This window comes from Idiotropiscis lumnitzeri, chromosome 2, assembly GCF_059441095.1.
Source record: "Idiotropiscis lumnitzeri isolate Australia: NSW breed Sydney's pygmy pipehorse chromosome 2, RoL_Ilum_1.0, whole genome shotgun sequence".
NCBI lineage: Eukaryota > Metazoa > Chordata > Actinopteri > Syngnathiformes > Syngnathidae > Idiotropiscis > Idiotropiscis lumnitzeri.
In genome coordinates this window covers 19650228-19670295 of record NC_142392.1, presented here as the reverse complement: position 1 = coordinate 19670295, position 20068 = coordinate 19650228, and the positions used below count along the sequence as shown (strand labels likewise).

General features: G+C 42.0%; 1 protein-coding gene across 1 annotated transcript in view; it reads right to left on the bottom strand.

The window, feature by feature from the left end:
• Positions 1-20068, bottom strand: part of LOC148341904 (uncharacterized) — a 54022-nt gene that overhangs the window by 25650 nt on the left and 8304 nt on the right. The window contains exons 2-3 of the mRNA XM_088287985.1: positions 9334-10115; positions 9021-9165 (exon numbers count right to left, since the gene is read on the bottom strand). Coding sequence (XP_088144111.1) covers positions 9021-9165; positions 9334-10115 — 927 coding nt within the window. The remainder of the gene's footprint in view (positions 1-9020; positions 9166-9333; positions 10116-20068) is intronic.

The window sequence follows — 20068 nt, the reverse complement described above, 5'->3', positions numbered from 1 at the left end:
AGAAATACTAGAGTATACAACATGGAATTCCATGAATTGGAAAAGGCAGTTACAAGTAGGCTAGCCATAACTAATGACTTTTAATAAATAGAATGTTATTTAACATTGTGTCTAAATATTTTAGCAGGCCGATCCAGAATCCTGCGTTCACCTCCTGTTTCTGACCCCAACAGAAGATGTCGTTTGCCTTTGCTTTGAGGTAGTGAACAACGAGGGGTGTCAAAGGAGGGATCTCAGCCTCCCCCACTGAGTTGGGTTCATAAAGCCTGGGTGGAAGAAGCAGAGTACAAATGGCCTGATTGGGAAACTTAGAATATGGAATGGAAGTTGAGCTGTCTTCAATTCAGTCTGCAGGTGGCTGGACTGTTAAATCACTCAATCTAACTATACGAACTCTAGTAAGAGGAAACAATTTAACTATTCGTATAGGGCAACTAATTTATAAAATACTTGTGAGTTACATCTTAGAAGAGTAGCAGTCATATGGAATTAAATTAAAATAGAAGGAAAATATACACGTGGCGACAACTAACAGTGGGATTTAATGCAGCAGAGTTGGAATTAGCCAGTGGTAAATTATGAATCACCAGATTTGATCAGATGATTAGGCGATACATTTCTATCAATACTTTCTTGGTTGACAGCGGCATGGGAAAAGGAAAAATAAATAAATAAATAAATAAAAATAACAAAGCAAAACAAAACAAACTGTTCATTTGAGGCATCATTAAAGGGGGGTATTGTAGGCTTCCCATAGTTAGCTAGACGGATTAACTCTTGAGGAAAAAAGCATTCGTAGATTGATTAGGAATGAACTATTTGCAGCTCGAACAGTGAATTTGAATGACCACAACCTTTTAGTCGGAGAAATCTTATAGGGGGTTACAAAACAGGAAGAAATTATATACATTTAACTACTGTAATTAAGATCATGTGACAACACCAAGGAATTGCACACAGAAAACAATAAAATGAACTAGAAAAAGGGGAGGCATGAACGTTGTAAAGTGACGTTGAGGAAATACAAATAATAAAATAAACGAGTAAGAAATCAAGACAAAACAAAATAGAGTTTGACAACCTGCAAGAGAGGTTCGGGATGACAACAAATGAGAAGATAAACACATGGATGTGGGAAGAAAAAAGAGCAGTTGTAATCCAAGAGGTATTAAACAGAAGAACTTGAAGATACAGCACAACTTTAGGTGTGAAGGTTTTAACAATTGAAGCAAACAAAGAGGGGATTTGAACCATGTTCTAGGATTATAGGTGTATTTGGGAAGGCCACGGGAAGAACTTTAAACATACAATTCGATGTTCATTTTAGGATTTATTTGAGGAGATTAGAGCCAATGAGGAGGCGGAGTTGTTTTCAAGGTAAATTAGGTCTTGCACTTGATATCCATCTAATCTATTGGACTACAATTGGTTGGAAAGGAGTTGGGGAAAGCAATAATACTGGTAATGGAGGATTGGAGCTGTTGATTGAAGAAAATTAGCTCTGATTCTGTGAAATGACTCATTTGCGTGTGATTAAAGGTTTTGTGAGAGGATGAAAATGTGTCAGTCACTAGTGCGGTGTGTGTGTGTGTGTGTGTGTGTGTGTGTGTGTGTGTGTGTGTGGGTGGCCACCATTAAAAATACACTTAGACTATATATATTGAGAATGGGAGTCAATCAACCACATGGGGGATTGTTTAATTGATAAAAGGTAGCATGCTTGAAGAGGCATGTGTGAAGATGTTCAAGGAAAAGTGCATCGAGAGTTGGAGATGATGTGAACAAGATAAGAGGATAAATTCCTCTCATCTGGAAGTATATACTGCATAAGCTGTGCGGTTCAACAAATGGGATACACCGACTGATCGGTGACGGTTCTTGACCAAATCTGTGTGGACGAATAATCTGGAAGTGGTACATCTTATGGCACCATTTGACAACCAAATTAGTCAAATGGAGAAGGCCTATTGCGGAAATATTGCTGGACACAACTGTACCAGCTGTGAATGACTTTGGACTGTATGAGGGGTGACACAGATGTCGACTATGAGACGAAAAACTTGGACAGTGACCCTACATATGGCATTCGTGCCAGAGACTGAGGTTGAAAGACAATTGTGACTTCGTGAAATGTTTTGTTTTTTAACCTTTTTTTCAGCTTGAATGCTCGGCCGTTGCTAAAGGAACAGACGCGGTGTTGGTTATATGATTTATGTTAATTTTGCAGGTTGCGGATCACCTTCTGAGAGGATGATATGCTATATTTGTTGATTTTTTAACCCCAACCCTTTATTTTTCATGTTTGATTGATTTTGTTGATGATGAATTCAGGCTGATTTACAGGATGGACGCTGCTGATTCCAGTTCCGAGATTGTGTGGTGTTTGATTTGTATGATGTGGTTTGTTGTCGTAAGTGGGTGTTTGTTTATTGAGGTGTGTTTTGTTAGAGCCGTTTCCATGTCAGGCACGTTGCGGGAGCAGCTACTGGATGGAAAGTGAATTTGTTTGCGTGAGTTGTTTCCAGTTGTGTTTCAGCATTCAAGTAAGTGTCCATTCCAGAAGGAGAGACGGCTGGTCAACGAATTAAGTCTGGTTCGTCACGGGTAGGATGGTCTGGAATTGCTGGTTTGTCGGTTTTTATTGTTATTTGTGTTGACACATGTGGGGCATGTGTCAAAGGGGGGAGATGGATGCAGTATTTTGTTCACATAATTGTTTTTGCCTGTAAAGATGTTTAAGTGTTAACAGGACATATCAACAATGATCATGCCGAGGTGAAAGAGTTGAAGATTGGGCCCAGCAGGAAGAATGCAAGCAGAGCGCTGGGGTCTCACCTCAATCTACTGTGGGACCAGGACGTCAGGCAGCCCCCACGCAGGAGATAAGGGGTTATAGTTATAAACCAGTGCAAGGTCCTTTGTAGTCAGAAGTGCCCCTTCTAAAAAACCCATGTGTCCTTAGGCGATTGCATTATTAAGCAGTGTCATCAGTTTATCAAAAAAGCTAACGCGTGTGCGTCGTAGTTTGCATTGAAAGATGCAGCATAAAATATATTTAAAATTTTGGATAATAACTAAAGCAAAATTAGAATGATAAAAAGATAATTGGCTACAAAATCATGGGGGTGAAATTAATCTTAGATTCAAGTAGGGGTGTTTTAAAGAGAGAAATCCAAGATCTTAAAAGGATAAAGGCATGATGCGTAGAATCTGACTTGGCAATATGAAAAGCGCAAAAGCTAAAGTGACAAACTACGATTAAATATGAGAGAAAAACTATAATGTATTCAGTCTTGAGGAAGACTGAATGCAGTAAAATTGCAATAAGAAGGATAATAAACCGGCCTAGAATGTCACAATGTACTGGAAACATAAGTTTGGGATTGCCCCTGAGAGTGAAATTCCACTCTGAACCCCTCCTTTTTACGACCGGCAGCAACTAATGAAACAGCGATACTGATAAGAGATACAATTGGGTTAAAACAGAACACGCAAGGTTAGAGGTCATGCCAAACAAAATACGTCTAATGTTGCATGCTCCAGTTTGGTGACGGTTGTACTGAGGTAATTCAATGAATGGAACGGCATTTTGAGATAGAAATTATATGGGAATATGACGAATTGTCATGTTATTAGGGGACTTTTGATATACAGTAAAGTAGAAATTTTAACTTGCAGATAATCCAGTTTAAAGGCTAGTGACTCATTGGTTGAGGAAAACGGGGTCATATAAGAGTTAGCTGAAAAAGAATAGCTAAATTATGGTTGATGTGTTCATGGGAATTAAAAGGGAATAATAAATAGAAGACAAAACCAATTGGCATCGGAATAGGTAAAATATGATGAGGATACCTATTGGGAGAAATAATTTAGGTTTGGGTGATTAACAGTCAGGAATTTTTGTTTTTACAAGACAGACCTTTAAGGGGTTCAACATAATTTAAAATAATTTAGAGATGACACGTGCTGTTAATTGTGAGTTGATTACATCTAGTCATTGTTATGAGGGATTAGGTTAGTGAGCTCTTATGGGAGACAGGTTGCCAGGGCGAGACGTGAATGGATTGAAACTTCCGCCAGTGACCCGTCCAATAGTGTCATCACCACACAGCTGTTCCAGGTGGCCGTCCTTAAGGGCGTGCCCCTTCCCGTTACTGACGTCATGCGAAACAGTCCGTCAATGAGAAACTGCTAATCGGTTTGAGTAGTGCACACATTTTTGCGTCAATTTGTACGCCATCGATGAAAGAAAATATTGTCTTGGATGTAGAAAAAGAATTGCTACATTTGCGGGTCCAGAGGGCCAAGAGTGCAAATTCATTGGGAAAGGATAAAGAATATGGAAAGGAAAAAAAAAAAAAAAGAGGAAAAATAAATAAAGGGGGGGGCAGCGAATGCTGCGGCTAATACAGACAGCTCCCACTGCGCTTGCGCCTTCCGTTTCTGCTGCTCCTGCGCCAGGTTCTGGTGATGCAGCGCCACAGCAGGCTTGTTGTCCGCGCCAGACGGTCAGCAAGGTCACGTAACAAAAGTAGGAGTGGTTATAGACATGGGTTGTGAGTGGGACGTACCCTTGCTGTGGGGTGTTGGGTCACTGGGTGATGAGCTGTCCATACTGCGCCACTTCCTGAAAGGTGCCATCCTGTGGTCCAGTGCCATGCCGGTCACAAAGAGCTCCACCAGCGAGGGGGCGCCACCGCTACCCACTCCTCTGACAACGCTTCCATGGCCTCTCAAAGCACACTTGACTCCTCAACCAGATTGGGACCCCCATTCCGCAATAGGGGTGCCCGAGGAGCCTCAGCGTTCAAGGACTGGCAGGTCCCGGCATTCCGGTGACGGTAGATGGACATCAGTTTTTGATGGGGGGACAAGATGCTCCAGGCTTTGCAAGCTCCCTCTGCACATCGCAGTGAGCAACAACACTGTCAACCCTCGTGGACTTCTGGAGATTACCCGAGTCACTGCAGTGGACCGACACCACACAAATGAAACTAACACTGGTATTTGAGTGGCATTACCAGATGGGACTGAATTTGACTATGCACATCCGCCGGGGGACAAATACGTTGTGCTCTCCTCCATTCCAGTAGACTGGGCAGCTCTGAAACCAGGGTCACCATCCTCCCGCGGTTTGTACGTCCTGTTTCTGCTCTGGTCTGTGTGGCGTAGCCGCCTCCACTCATTCAAACCACCGATTGATACTTTGCATTGAACACTGAGTTATGATGATTTGGTTTGCCAGTGTGCATTCACCCAAAATCGAGGGTGAGAAATAGATCTTACATGATGATTATGTGTTTGTTATGTCTACCGGCGTTGCCTTGCATGTGCGCCTTGCTCCGGAGCAGAGGAGACGGTATGAATGGTCTACGTTCGCCTGCCACAGATCACATTACCTGACGGCGCGCATGATCATACTAAAGACTTAGGCCCCATGGTGAAGATGACTGACGGGTTTTCAGTTCAGATGTTGAATACTCTGTTTCACTATCAGGGTAGCGTATTTCTGCCCCATTACAAATTCATTTGTTTTGGAACATTACCAAATTTCTCGACACTATGCGGGACAGGGAATGGGTCACTCGGAAGCGAAAGTCCTGTTTGCATCTCTGCCGGAGGGGTTGTGGACCCGGAGTTCGACTGATGTTGGGCTCCGCTCCGCGGCTTCCCCAATTTTTTGCTGTCTCTGCACCCTCCCCTATTTGACAGAGTCAGTGTTGGTACAGTTTGGGGACGAAGGGGGGCATTCCGGAGACGGTGGCTGTGTTGAAGACTGCAGCGGCCTTGGAGCCATCTACGTCCTGGAATGTGCCTATTTCTCATGTTGAAAATGATTTAATTTGGCACCTCAGGTGCTCAATTTTGTGTGGAGTGTTTCTGCTTGTTGTATTTCAGGTGGAGTGTAACTGGAGGTGGATGCAGATTGGAACCCCGCTTGGAGCAAGTGACAAGGAGGACTCCTATGAGTGTTGTAGGATGCGACCATCAGATCTGTTTTTTCCTAAAGTGTTGCCCGAGCAAGTCAATCATGTCCTGAATATGGCTGTGAGGTTGGATGGGATCCAAGGGGGGTCAAAGGAGATTTATGATGCTTTTACTGCTACAGGACACTAAGGAACTGGCCAGGGTCCTGCAGACCGTTGAGGGGACTGTAAACGTTGGTGCGAGGTCAATGACTATGGGCTGCGGGCCCTTACCAGTATTGTCCTGTTTGTCGGCGTGCCTTTCTATCAGTGCAATGGACTGTACAACACATACACAAGCACACAACTACGCACACAGGAGGCACGGAACGGTGGAACATGTTTACTGTGTTTTGATATCATTTGTATTTGCTGCATGACTATTCTTTCATTTATATCGGTGGTGCTTCAGCTTGTCATACGAAGCCTTCATATCCGTTTTCATGTTCATGGCTTTTGTATTTGTGGCAATCTGTAAACATTGTTTGTTGCTTAGTATGGGCCTCCCTCTTTTTCCCCACTCTCTACACGAGGGGGTTTTTTCCGACGGAGGCTCGGTGGGTCCCTCACACTTCCGTATGGACTGCATCAAAATTTGCTTAATGTTAATGTCGGTTTGCTAAAAGAATTACCAGTCAAGGGGTGAATTTGATGCGACCGGGGTGGTTGATATGAGATCTTTTAAATTTTTGCGGTGGTGTGTAGTCCTGTGGGAGGTGTTAGGGTGCCATCAGGGAGTGATTTGGCCTTATTAGATTAGCTTTTCCTAGTCTAAAGTTAACCTTAAGTAACATGCCTTGAGCATCATTTAGGATCTAGACAAATAGGGTTTCAAATTGTAGACATGGGATTGGCATAAAATGTTGGATTGAGATTTTTGGGTTCATGCTGATGTCGTTTTTGGTTTATCTTAACTAAGTGTCGAGGCAATCTGGATTTGCCTCGAAGGGGGGATTATGTAGTGTATTTTCACAAGGTCTGACATAGACAACTTATTTTATGGCCATGACAACTGTTGCTTTGAACTCCCTCAGGGCTTCCTGACTCCCCCTTTGACACGTAGATTGCCGCCCTGAGAGGCACGAGACTTTAACTTTATCTACGGGGGGTCAGGAAGCAGAACAGGGGTTATCTGCGTCCCAAGGAGGGGGTTTACAAAAGAGGGGTCTGGCGCCGAGAAGTCGCACCTTCGCGGAGTCTGTGCCCCGCAGCCATGGGGGCAGTTTGAGGAGTCAGCTAAGAGACAGCTGGATAAAATGCATATGCAATAAGGGAAAATTAGATATTCATGTCCTTTGTTTGCCTTCCCTATAAGAAGGGAAGGCGCGAGAAGGGGACACCTTTTTCTTTTGGGAACTTCTGACATCAGCTGAGATCAATAAAATCTTCTTCCAACCACCGGTGTGTGTCAGAAGTTTTTTCCATCACCAAGCCAACCTTGCCTGGCGACCTGTCCGGAGGGGAGCTGAGCCAGACCCGCACATCAACAGCGGAAATTTACCTCAATACGCTTCTCCCAGGTGTTCTGTGAGCAGCAATCCATTGCTCGAGCTGGTCTTCCAACACGGGCCACCTTGCCTTGCTTCCACGAAAACTCAGTGTAGTTTTCTTGACTTGGCGGAGTCTGTCTTCCTGCTTCCTCCACTTGCGAACCATGGATTCGTTGATTTTTAATTCCCTCGCAGCTGCTCGATTCCCATGAACATTTGCGTAGCTGATAGCTTGCAGCTTGAACTGTGCTTCGTAAGAGTGTCTCTTCATTGATGCAATTTTTGCTGATTAATTGCCTGAGCAACGTGTTGCACCTGGTATACAAAGAGGCATCGGGGCTGCTTTGCACTGGGGGGGTGCCTTTGCATTGTCATTCACGCCCATCTCCCCTCTCATATCCGCCTGTTGTCGTTCACGCCCATCGTTCCCCTCTCACGCCCCCTGCTGTCGTTAGCCACGCCCGCCTTCTCTCTCTATATAAGCGGTGTGCATGCAGTAAATGTTCGCAGTCAGCCCAGCAGTGCACTTGTTGATCTTGGTCCACATAATGGGCGCTCCACCACAAAAGGCGCCCTGGCTTTCTTGGACGAGTTTCAGGACTTTAAAGTGGGCCTGATGACTGCGAAAATAAGGTAATCCAATGTATAAAAAATATAATATAGCATGAAAAAAAACATTTGGTATATTTGACAAAATGAAAGTTTTTCCGAAGTGAGATTCTGCTTAGCAACAAACCCCAAACGCTTGATAGAGCTCAATCTAGAAAGTGGTTTTAGCAAGTCAGAAATTTATTCAGAAAGTGAAATATTAAATGTATGTGAGGGCATATTTGAAGAGTTTGAGTTATGTTCAATGAACCATACATATACGAGCCAACCAAACACAGCGAGAAAACCAGCACTGATTCCAGTCGCCATCAAGTTGCCAACTCCTGACATTCCAAAACCTTTGAGAGAAACTGAGACTATTTGCGTTTCTCTTTCTTGTTCTTTTTATAGTTCAACTTCTAGTTCTCTTTTTCACCTTTTCACACAGCGTAATGAAGGCCAGTTGATCAAGTGGAACAAGTGATTTTATTGATGATTGTGGAAGGCACCGATTTCATAAGCACCATTTCTTCTCACACCTTTTCCATTAAGTACGATTAAAAAGAAAACTGAAAAGCATAATGTTAACAAATGTTGTTCCAGGCAAAGGCAATTAATTTCATTTACATGTTTGATGTAAACACACAAAAAACTCATCTTCACTCAGACACAATGGTTCTTCTGACACTGATCACATTGGCTTAATGTCAATAAAAAAGCTTTGCAAAATTCAATATAACATATTTGATTCAAAATCACATTTACATCTTACCACAAAGAGTCAGTTCCTTCAGTTTTTTGTTGTCTTTTTTTAAGCTTCAAGGATCGCTGCAATTCTCACCAGCACAATTGTGACTCTCAGCACCATTTTTAGAAAAGAATTTTTTAGCACAAACGCTGCAACTGAATGGCTTGTCTCCAGTGTGTGTTCTTGTGTGGCTCGTTAAAAGCGACTTACGATAGAAACTCTTTCCACAATCTGAGCAGGAAAAGGGTTTTTCTGCACTGTGTGTTCTTGTATGATTTGTTAAAGTTGATTTTTGAGTGAAACCTTTCCTACAAACTGAGCAGGAAAATGGTTTTTCTCCACTGTGCTTTCTTGTGTGGCTTGTTAAATGTGTCTTTCGAGAGAAGCTTTTTCCACAAACTGAGCATGAAAAAGGTTTTTCTTCAGTGTGTAATCGTGTATGTTTTTTTTAAACTTGACTTAGAAGAAAATCTTTTGCCACAAACTGAGCAAGAAAAAGGTTTTTCTCCAGTGTGTTTTCTTGTGTGTTCTGTTAAATTGCCTTTTGAGAGAAGCATTTTCCACAAACTGAGCATGAAAAAGGTTTTTCTCCAGTGTGTTTTCTTGTGTGTACTGTTAAACTTGCCTTTTGAGAGAAGCATTTTCCACAAACTGAGCATGAAAAAGGGTTTTCACCACTGTGTGTTCTTGAGTGGCTTGTTAAATGAGACCTTCGAGAGAAACTCTTGCCACAAACTGAGCAGGAAAAAGGTTTTTCTCCACTGTGTGTTCCTGAGTGGCTTGTTAAATGAGACCTTCGAGAGAAACCCTTGCCACAAACTGAGCAGGAAAAAGGTTTTTCTCCACTGTGTGTTCCTGAGTGGCTTGTTAAATGAGACCTTCGAGAGAAACCCTTGCCACAAACTGAGCAGGAAAAAGGTTTTTCTCCCGTGTGTTTTCTTGTGTGTTCTGTTAAACTTGCCTTTTGAGAGAAGCATTTTCCACAAACTGAGCATGAAAAGGGGCTTTCACCACTGTGTGTTCTTGAGTGAATTATTAAATGAGACCTTCGAGAGAAACTCTTGCCACAAACTGGGCAGGAAAAAGGTTTTTCTCCACTGTGTGTTGTTGCGTGGCTTGTTAAAAGTGTCTTTTGAGAGAAGCTTTTTCCACAAACTGAGCATGAAAAAGGTTTTTCTCCAGTGTGTAATCGTGTATGTGTTTTTAAATTTTGCTTAAAAGAAAAGCTTTTGCCACAAACTGAGCAAGAAAAAGGTTTTTCTCCACTGTGTGTTCTTCTATGTTTTGTAAAAGTTGACTTTTCAAAGAAGCTTCTGCCACAAACTGAGCAGGAAAAAGGTTTTTCACCACTGTGTGTTTTTCTGTGCCCTTTTAAAGACAACTTTGAAGATAATGAGTCAGTGTGACATGCCCTTTCACCTTTAGTTTGCTCATTATCATCATCATCATCATCATGAGCATCTGATAATGTGTCCTCATTTTGTGCTTGTGATGGCCCCCGGTGGTCTTCAACACCTTCTGTTGTCACGTGATGACTTGAGCTGCTGCTTGGAGACTCCGCCCCTCTCTTGTCCTCACTCTCATCCTTGTTTTCATCTTCAGTCTTTATAGGGACAACGTTTAGTGGTGACTTGTTGATCTCCTCCTCCTCCTCCTCCTTTTTGATGTGAGTCCAGTCTCGCTCCTCTTTCACAGAACGGAGATCGTTTTCACTAACCTCTGTCGGACACAAAAAGTTATTTGGTTTGGTCAAGTCAAAGCTCATGCGGCGACTTTGTCTTATATTGTTTCTACCGTGCTACCTTGACTTGTGCCTGCCGCACACGGAGCAGTGCGTGGACCCCAACTTGGACCGGACCATGAGGGCATTTCACAAAATTACGTCCTACGATGTAAACCTCCCTTTTGATGCCCGATTTCATTCCTGACATGGTCACAGACGTTTCTAGGAGCGAGCTGAAGTTAGCACACACAGGCTATCGTGTGCGTCTGATGGAACACCTGTTGTGGGACCCTAACATCAGGGATCGCGGTTAATCGCTTCCCGATTGCCCGGGGCAAGTGAAATTTGGCCACGGGCAAGGTAAAATTATGGGCAACTTGCCCGACCGGGCAAGCATTTTTTAAAGCTGCCAAATATCTTTAATTCCGACGAAAACTGTGACGTGATCTGTTTGTGTGCACTGTATGGTGATGGTTTAACCCAGACACCCCTTATGTTATGGTTTGGTCCATTGGCCTTATCGGGGGCAATGGGCGGGCGCTACGGGGATCAGTTAGTTCAGTGAATGTCGAGTTAAAGTGGACGTCAATAAATCCCGCAGTATTGGAACTCTCTGTAGTTGCATCCTCATTTGAAGTTTGAAAAACACAACAAAAAACGACGATATTTCGGCCGAAAATTGACAGTCGGAAGTTTTCTTACCTTCTGCGCATGTTTACAAGTGGCGACGAGTTCGTTCAAATCCGAACATTTCGGATTCCTCTGACATGACTAAAATAGCTCGAATATTTTTAAGTAGACAATTCAGTTGCGAGTAAGGAAGGGAGTAATATTTGATTATTGGCTGTTAATTCATTAGCTCCATGATGTGCCCTGACATAGTGTCAGTGACTGTGTTCTGTTTATGCTATGAAACTTATGGAGGCAGCGCCACAGGCACTGGTCTTAAAGGAATACACAAATTTCCCACACTCATAATTTACTCATGTGATTCCTCAATTAATAGGCTGGACTTAAAATTGATCATCTGGATTGCTGTAATATAATTTTCCCAATTTAACATGCAGATTTGTTAATTATTAAAACTACAATTAACATTTTCAATAACTGCACAGGATGATACATGCTGTTGTGAGCAGGGTTTCATGGTTGATGATGAAAACAAGATTAATTTATGCTTATCAGATTATATGTTTATTTACATTTGTGGCGCACATTTTACAACCATAAACATTTTATTCTTAGAGAAAAAAAATTGTCACTTGGCCAAGTCGGGCACGTAATTTGGCCACTCGGGCAAGGCAAATTTTAGTGGCACTTGCCCTATGGGCAAGCAGTTTTTAAAGTTAACCGCGAACCCTGGTTACGTGACCTTGTTGACCAGCCGGTGCGGACAACAAGCCTGCTGTGGCGCTGCGTCACCAGAACATGTCCCAGGAGCAGCGGAAACGGAAAGAGCAGACGCAATGGGAGCTGCATGCGTCGGCTGCTGCATTAGCTGCTTCCCCTGTTTTATTTTAGTTTTTTTCCCCCATATTCTTTTTTCCTTTCCTGGTGAATTAGCACTCTTGGCCCCCTGAACCCGCAACTGTAACAATTCTTTTTCTCCATCCAATACAATATTTTCTTTCATCGATGCAAAAACGGGGATTCTACTCATACTGATTAGCAGTTTCTCATTGACGGACTGTTTCGCATGATGTCAGTAACTGGGAGGCGTACGTCCTCGAGGACGGCCACCAGCACAGCTGTGTGGTGGTGACACTATTGGACGGGTCACTGGCGGAAGCTTCAATCCATTCGCGTCTCGCCCCGTCTCCCATAAGAGCTCACAAACTTAATCCCTCATCATATTTTACAAATGCCAATGCCAATTGGTTTTGTCTTCTGTTTATGATTCATATTCAATCCCCATGAACACAAACTATAATTTAGCTAGTCTTTTTTAACTAACTAATACAGTGATTCTCAAATAGTGGGGTGCGCCCCCCTGGGGAGGCGCGGTGCGATGCTGAGGGGGGCGCGTGGGACCCTGGGGAACATGATTTACATGGTTTTGGGACCAAAAAAGGCGATCTCAGACAACAAGTTTGAGCTCGTCAAAGTTGTTTGTGCCCCGAGTTCACGCAGTACTGGTTTAAAAAAAAAAATGTGTTGCCCTGTCACGCAGTACTGATTAAAAAAAAAAAAAAGCGTCGCCCCCGTCGCTCGTTGACCCGGAAGTTATTTCTTTCGCCGCTCCTTAAATCCCCCGCGCCAAGCTATCTTGCGCCGCAGCAGAGCGAGCAAGGAGGCGCTAAGCGCTAAAATGAATTGCTTCGATGGACGCTCAACTTTGAAAAGAAGTCTGACTCAAACCGCGTTCGGGCGGAGAGCCAGCAGCTATGAACAGAAATGTTGTATTGCAACCATTACGTATCCGAACAAAATAAGACGATGGCTACGTGAGCACTTTAGCAGACGCTCTCAGGCTGGAACACGGAAATGGCTGACGTCATCACAACGAAGCGGTTTGACGTCAAACAGATTGTAAACATAAAAAAAAGATGTATAGTCAACAAATTAAAACTGTTGCTTTATGTTATTTATATAGAATTTTTGTTTGAAATCCCCCTGGCTCTTTTTGTCTTTTCTATATTATGTATGTATTAATAACTGTTTGGTTTGTTCATGTTGATAAAGTTTTAACAAACTAAACAAAAACGTATAGTAAATATTTATCATCGCATCAATATTCGCACCACAGAGTGCTGAGTTTCGAGATCCTCACAATAGTCGTTCTCAAAATGATGTTTTTTTTTAATCAATTTATCTTTGTTAAGGGATATGTTATTGACAATCCAACATTTATAATACAAAGAACATGTACATGAGTACGAAATGTAAAAAAAACTGTAGTGGGGGGGCGCAAATTTATTTTCTTCTTGGTAGGGGGGGCGTGACAGGAAATAATTGAGAACCACTGAACTAATATAACCCCGTTTTCCTCAACCAATGAGTCAGTATAATTTGAAGTGGAATATCCGCAGACTAAAAATTTCTAATTTAATTTATATTAATTAACTGTATATGAAAAGTCCCCTCATAACATGATAATTCATGACATTCCTGTCATTTCCATCTCAAAATGTTGTTCCATTAATTGAATTATCGTAGTACATCCGTCGCCAAACTGAAGTATGGAACATCAGATGTTTTTTTTTCGTTTTACATAACCTTTAACCTTTCATGTTCTGTTTCAACAAAATTGTATCTCTTATCAGTTTCCCTGTTTCATGAGTTGCTGCCGGGGGCACAAAGGAGGAGTTCAGAGAGGAATTTCCCCGTCAGGGGCAATCCCAAACTTTTGTTTCCAGGACATTGTAACACTCTGGGCTGGTTTATTGTTCTTCTTATTGCAATTTTACTGCATTCAGTCTTCCTCGAGACTGAATATGTTCTAGTGTTTGCCAAATAGTTAATCCTAGTTTCTCACTTTAGCTTTTCACAGTCAATATATGAACTTTTTCAACTGCACAATCACTTCATTGAGGTCTAATTATCAATTGTTTAACATAGTCAGACTTTGGCCGTCAAAGAGACCTGTTCCTGAACCATATGTTAACGTTTTCATCACTCAGGGCTTTTCCGTGTTGACAAATCCCATTCCACGGAACATGCATTAATCCTTTTATGATCTTAGATTTCTCTATTTATATGACCGCTTCTTGCAATGAAGATTAATTTCACCCCAATGATTATGTAGCCAATTATCTTTCTCATTCTAATTTTGCTTTAGTTATTATCCAAAATTTTGAACATTTTTTATGCTGCATCTTTCAATGCACACTAGGACGCACACGCGTTAGTTGAACTGATAAAACGGAATATTAATGCAATAACATTTGGGTTTTAGAAGGGGCATTTCTTTCTACAAAGGAGGGACTGGCACTGGTTTATAACTATCACCCCTTATCTCCTGCGTGGGGGCTGCCTGACTTCCTGGTCACACAGTAAATGGAGGTGAGACCACAGCGCTCTGCTTGCATTCTTCCTGCTGGGCCCAATCTTCAACTCTTTCACCTCTGCATGATCATTGTTGACATGTCATATTAAAAATCCTTACATGCAAAAAAACAATTATGAGAACAAAATACTGCACCTATCTCCCCCCTTTGACACATGCCCCACATGTGTCAACACAAATAACAATAAAAACAAACGAAGCAGCAACCCCCCTAATTAGGCCGAACTTTCACGTACTTTCATCTCTTCACAAACCCCTGCGTACATCCTGTGCCAATACGGGGCGGACCGCAGCCAGGTTTTTGATTTTGCGTGGCCTTGACCAGAACACGATTAATCACAGGGAACGTATCTGAACAGCGGAGTCGAACCGGCCCAGACTTAATTCCTTACTCTTGCTACGTACCAGCAAAACCGTCGGGCCCTCCACACAACGGTACGCCTCGATCCTTACTGTGTTCCATGCCACAAAGTGCCCAATACGATACGTGGAAGCGCGCTGCTCTTCATTATTTCTATTTTCAGCTCATCATTTTCCTGCTAAAATTTACACCCTGGCCAGGGTCTGTGCTACAACTGAGCTTATTCACGACTATGTTGTCTATAGCTATAGTTTTACACTTCTTATTTCTCATCTCTTTAACCACTAGACCTTTCTTTTCTTTATCTTCTGCACATTTCTCCCACACTAGTCCCCATTTACTTAGTTCCTATCATCATTTTTTTACTTTGACATCTGTGAATGTCTTAATCATTTATAGAGGCCTCTTGTTTAAACAATAATTGAAACTAACACAGGGACATTTTCCATGACCAATCAGCCAGCAGACCCACATGCACAAGCTCTCTTTAACGACCCCAAAAGCCCCGACCGCTTGGACACAGGCGCACAACACCCATTGTGAGTAAAAGCATCTCACCGAAAGTTCAGCCGGCCGGCTGTTGAACGCCTGCGCCCCAGCACCCTGAGACCCTCAATGGAGCAAAATGCCAAAACGGTGGTATATTTTGTTGTTGATGTGTGGGTCTGGCTCAGCTTCCCTCCGGACAGGTCGCGGAGCATGGCAGAATTGGTGATGGAAAAAAATTCTCTGACACAGCCATTTTGGTTAGAAAGAGATTTTATTCTCGTCACATGCTGATGTCAAAAGAAGTCTCCCCAAAAAGAAAAAAGGGAAAGGTGTCCCCTCTCTCCGGCCTTCCCTTCTTATAGGGAATGGCCACACCGGACATGAATATTGAAGGTTTGTACAGTGAAACCCCGCTACTTCGCGGTTCACCTTTCGCGGGTTCAGTGCTTCGCGGGTCTAAAAAATATTCGGGGGCATTGTAGTTTCGCCGAGCGGCACGACGGGGCGCTGGAGCGGTTAGACGGCCGGCGTGCGCCGAAGAAGAGCGTGGGAGAAGAAGAGAGTGGACAGAGAAGAGCGACATTTCGCCTCGCTCGGGGGCCTTGCGAGAGTTCCGGAGGAGACCGGCCGGCGTGCGTGCGTGGCAGTCAAGCCGTAGAGGAACAACCTCCGCCCGTTTCGTTCGGGACCGGTGTCGTGCCAAAGTACTTATTACCCCTGCCAAAATCTGCATCCCCTGTCGCGGGAGCGCGCACGCATTGACTGAAGGCGGCGCGATGTTACTACGTTTGTTTTCATTGAAAGGCACGAAGAATGTATGAGTTTGTGTTTTTGATTTGCTTTCATTTAAACTAGGGTTTCCATCAGTGGTAGTCTTAGTCGGTGCGGTTTTCAGCACACCATTCGCTACAATTCAACACGTCAAGTAAGCGTTAGACTGCGCCAAAATCGGGTGGGGTGGGGGGGGGGATTCCCTCCATTTGCATTCGTTAGACCAAAGAAATTTCGCAATCAATGAAGCTACCATACGGGAATTTCAGTGATTAAAACACGATGAAAAGGGGAGAGGATGAGTTAAGTGGGCGATCGTGTTTCCAGCGAGATCAAATTAAGTGTCAACATACACAAAGATGGTATCCTGTTAGAGAACACGTAATTGTATTCCAATTGACTGATTTGTTTATTTTTTATAACCACCGATAGCTGCGTCAAGAGTAGCAAAAGAATAAAAAAATAAAGTCACTCGCGTTCTGCGTCGGACTCGAGGTGCATTCACTGACCACTTATGCAGTAGGAAAGTTACCAGGGGTGACGGATTCTGGCAGCCCCCCCCCTGATAACTTTGCCTAGAAAAGAGAGATCCTGCTCAAATTTGCCACACATACTCAAAATGACCCAATAGGTACACAGAATAAGTCACTTGATGGTTGGGGTCAATTTTTGTGATTAGAGGGGGGGTACTTATTGTGGCAGAGGCTGCCAGAATCAGTCCCCCCCTGTAACTTTCCTACTGCGTAAGTGGTCAGTGAATGCTCCTCGAGTCCGACGCAGAACGCGAGTGACTTTATTTTTTTATTCTTGTGCTACTCTTGACGCGGCTATCGGTGGTTATAAAAAATAAAGAAATCAGTCAATTGGAATACAATTACGTGTTCTCTAACAGGATACCATCTTTGTGTATGTTGACACTTAATTTGATCTCGCTGGAAACACGATCGCCCACTTAACTCATCCTCTCCCCTTTTCATCGTGTTTTGATCACTGAAATTCCTTTATGGTAGCTTCATTGATTGCGAAATTTCTTTGGATTAACTAATGCAAATGCAGGTAATTCCCCCCGAGCCAAACGCTTACTCTACGTGTTGAATTGTAGCGAATGGTGTGCTGAAAACCGCACCGACTAAGACTACCACTGATGGAAACCCTAGTTTAAATGACAGCAAATCAAAAACACAAACTCATACATTCTTCGTGCCTTTCAATGAAAACAAACGTAGTAACATCGCGCCGCCTTCAGTCAATGCGTGCGCGCTCCCGCGACAGGGGATACAGATTTTGGCAGGGGGTAAGTACTTTGGCACGACACCGGCGTGCGTGAGCGGAGCGCGAGGCTGTCAGTTATGAATGAATAAATGAATAAATAAATAAATGAAAAATGCCACCTTTCATTTCACAGGGCACACCGGACTGCGTACCAGCAGGTAAAAGTCGAAGTAATTAAATAAATACAAAAAGAAGTAATTGAATAAATACAAAAATAATGGCTGGGGAATAAAAAAATAATACGTTTTAATAATATTTTTTTGTTATAACATGAATTTCACTCTCTCTCTCTTTCTCTCTACCCGTGTATATGTATGTATATATATATATATATATATATATATATATATATATATATATATATATATATATATATATATATATATATATATATATATATATATATATATATATATATATATATATATATAACCGGGGGTTCACTGTATTTCGATTGCTGGCATTATTTTAAACACTTACGGGACCGAAGGTCAATTATTTAATTTAGCAGGTTCATATTTACTGAATATGTTCAACATTGATTAAACAAAAAGCATTCATCAAATGTATGTAGAAGTACAGTGCATCGATAAGATTGACTGGGATTGTAGTCATGGTGTTTACTGATGCATTCATATGCTAAATTTGTATGACTAAGTTTAAATGCAAGACCTCAAAATTACACACATAGTATTTTCATGACCCACACTCTCATTCAGAACAAACAGATTCAGTCTGCTCAGGTTAAACTGATGACAAACCAGATCGCACTTCATGGACAAATACGACTAAACACATTCTCCATATAGGCCATCGAAGATTCAAACATATCAAGTTGGGCCGGGGAGGACGTCACAGGGACGCGATCAAGAACACCAAAAATACATAATTTGAACTGTGAAAATTTACACCACACAATCTGAACACTGACAAGATTACAGGGGAATGTAAGCAGGAGAGACGGAGAGACTGCCTGAGAAGGTCAGCCTTGGACGTGGAACGTGGGAAGGAGCAAGGACGACCGATTCAACCTACATGTCCCTTGACAAAGAAAACCTCCTAGAAAATGTCAGACTGGGCTGAGATCAGCGCAACATTTTTCGATTGGGCTCGTCCGAGTACAGTTTCTCGTCAGATTAAGAAAAAGCCGCCCAGATACTATTTCCTGAACTCCAGAAATCGAAGAAACTAAAATATCGCAACCCTAATCAGCTGTTGTTGAGTCTTTATTTGGCCCTTTTCTTCTTGAGTACAAAAAACGAACACGCATTGGTGTAAGTTTGGCTTTGAAGATTCATTTACTAAATGTTTCTCATTTTCTCAGTGGCTCAACTCCAACAGTGGATATAAAAATACACTACATCTGTCAGCATAGTTTTGAAACATAATGACATGACAAACTTAATTTCTTTAGCAACATATAAATACCGGAATATGTAAAATGTTAAATAATCAGTTCGAATTTTAAAATGGGGAAAAAAAACACGGAGTTTACCCCCCACAAATGGTTATTCTTTGGCATATATTTTCGGCACTGATTTCATTTGGCATAAACAAATGTTAAGCAGACCTGCAAGTAAACGGCAATATTCAAAAATAAAACGGCAATAACCTTGAACGATTTACCCAAACAACTTAATGTTGTGATGCATATTTTTAACGATAGAAAGTCGTTCTTTACAAAGCAAATGCGAGTAAGACGTGTACAAACCTGCTTCGTTCTCTTCTTTTATTCCACAAAGTTCCACTTTGTACTTGGGTGTCGTTCTTTCACACATTTTCAAACGTCAATCTCAACAAATCCGCACTTGGTCTCTGCTTGGCGATAACTCGTGTGTTTCTCTTTGTTCGACGAGACGAATGAAAGAGAGACCGTCTTCAAAGTCCCACTGAAAGGATTTCCTGTTCGTCACGAAAGCGGAAGAGCAGGCCACACCCCGCTGTGATATGATTGGCTGCTGGCTGTGTGGAGCACTGTCACCAACTCACCGACAGATGTCGCCATTTGCGATGCAAATCATTGTTATCTTCTTCTAAACATAGAGAAAAACCTAAGATGCACATGAACAAACATTTTAGTTCCCAAATACGAACTTGAGAGATGTATTGAATTTTACTTTTGTTGCTGGTTTTGTTTTCACATCTGACACCATGTTGTTGGTTGGACAGTATTCCAAATGTATTTCTCTATTATTAACAGTTGACATGATAAAGTGAAACTTTATGTCAACATATTTGCCTTTTTACAGGGTTTTTCGCCAGCGACGTGGTTGTGAATATTAAATTAAAATACATCACTGTTTTATTCTCTAAATGTTAGAGTCTTAAAAAATGGTTTCAGTGTTTATAACTTAACTAACTTAAATATTTCATTATTCGTTTCAGTATTCATTAAACTACGGTGATTCATTATTTATTTCAAGATTCATTGAACTGTTTTGGTAATAATTTAGTATTCAATGTTTACTCGTTACTGTAGTTACTTTTTCAATATTTGTGTCACTATTTTGTTCAATCTTAATATTAATATTAATAAGGCCTTGGCCTGTGAGAGTATGTAAATAGTTTGTGTATTTTTAATCATGTTTTTTATACACTATTTGTAACAATGATAATTACACACACACTCACAGACACGCACATCATTGCTTCAG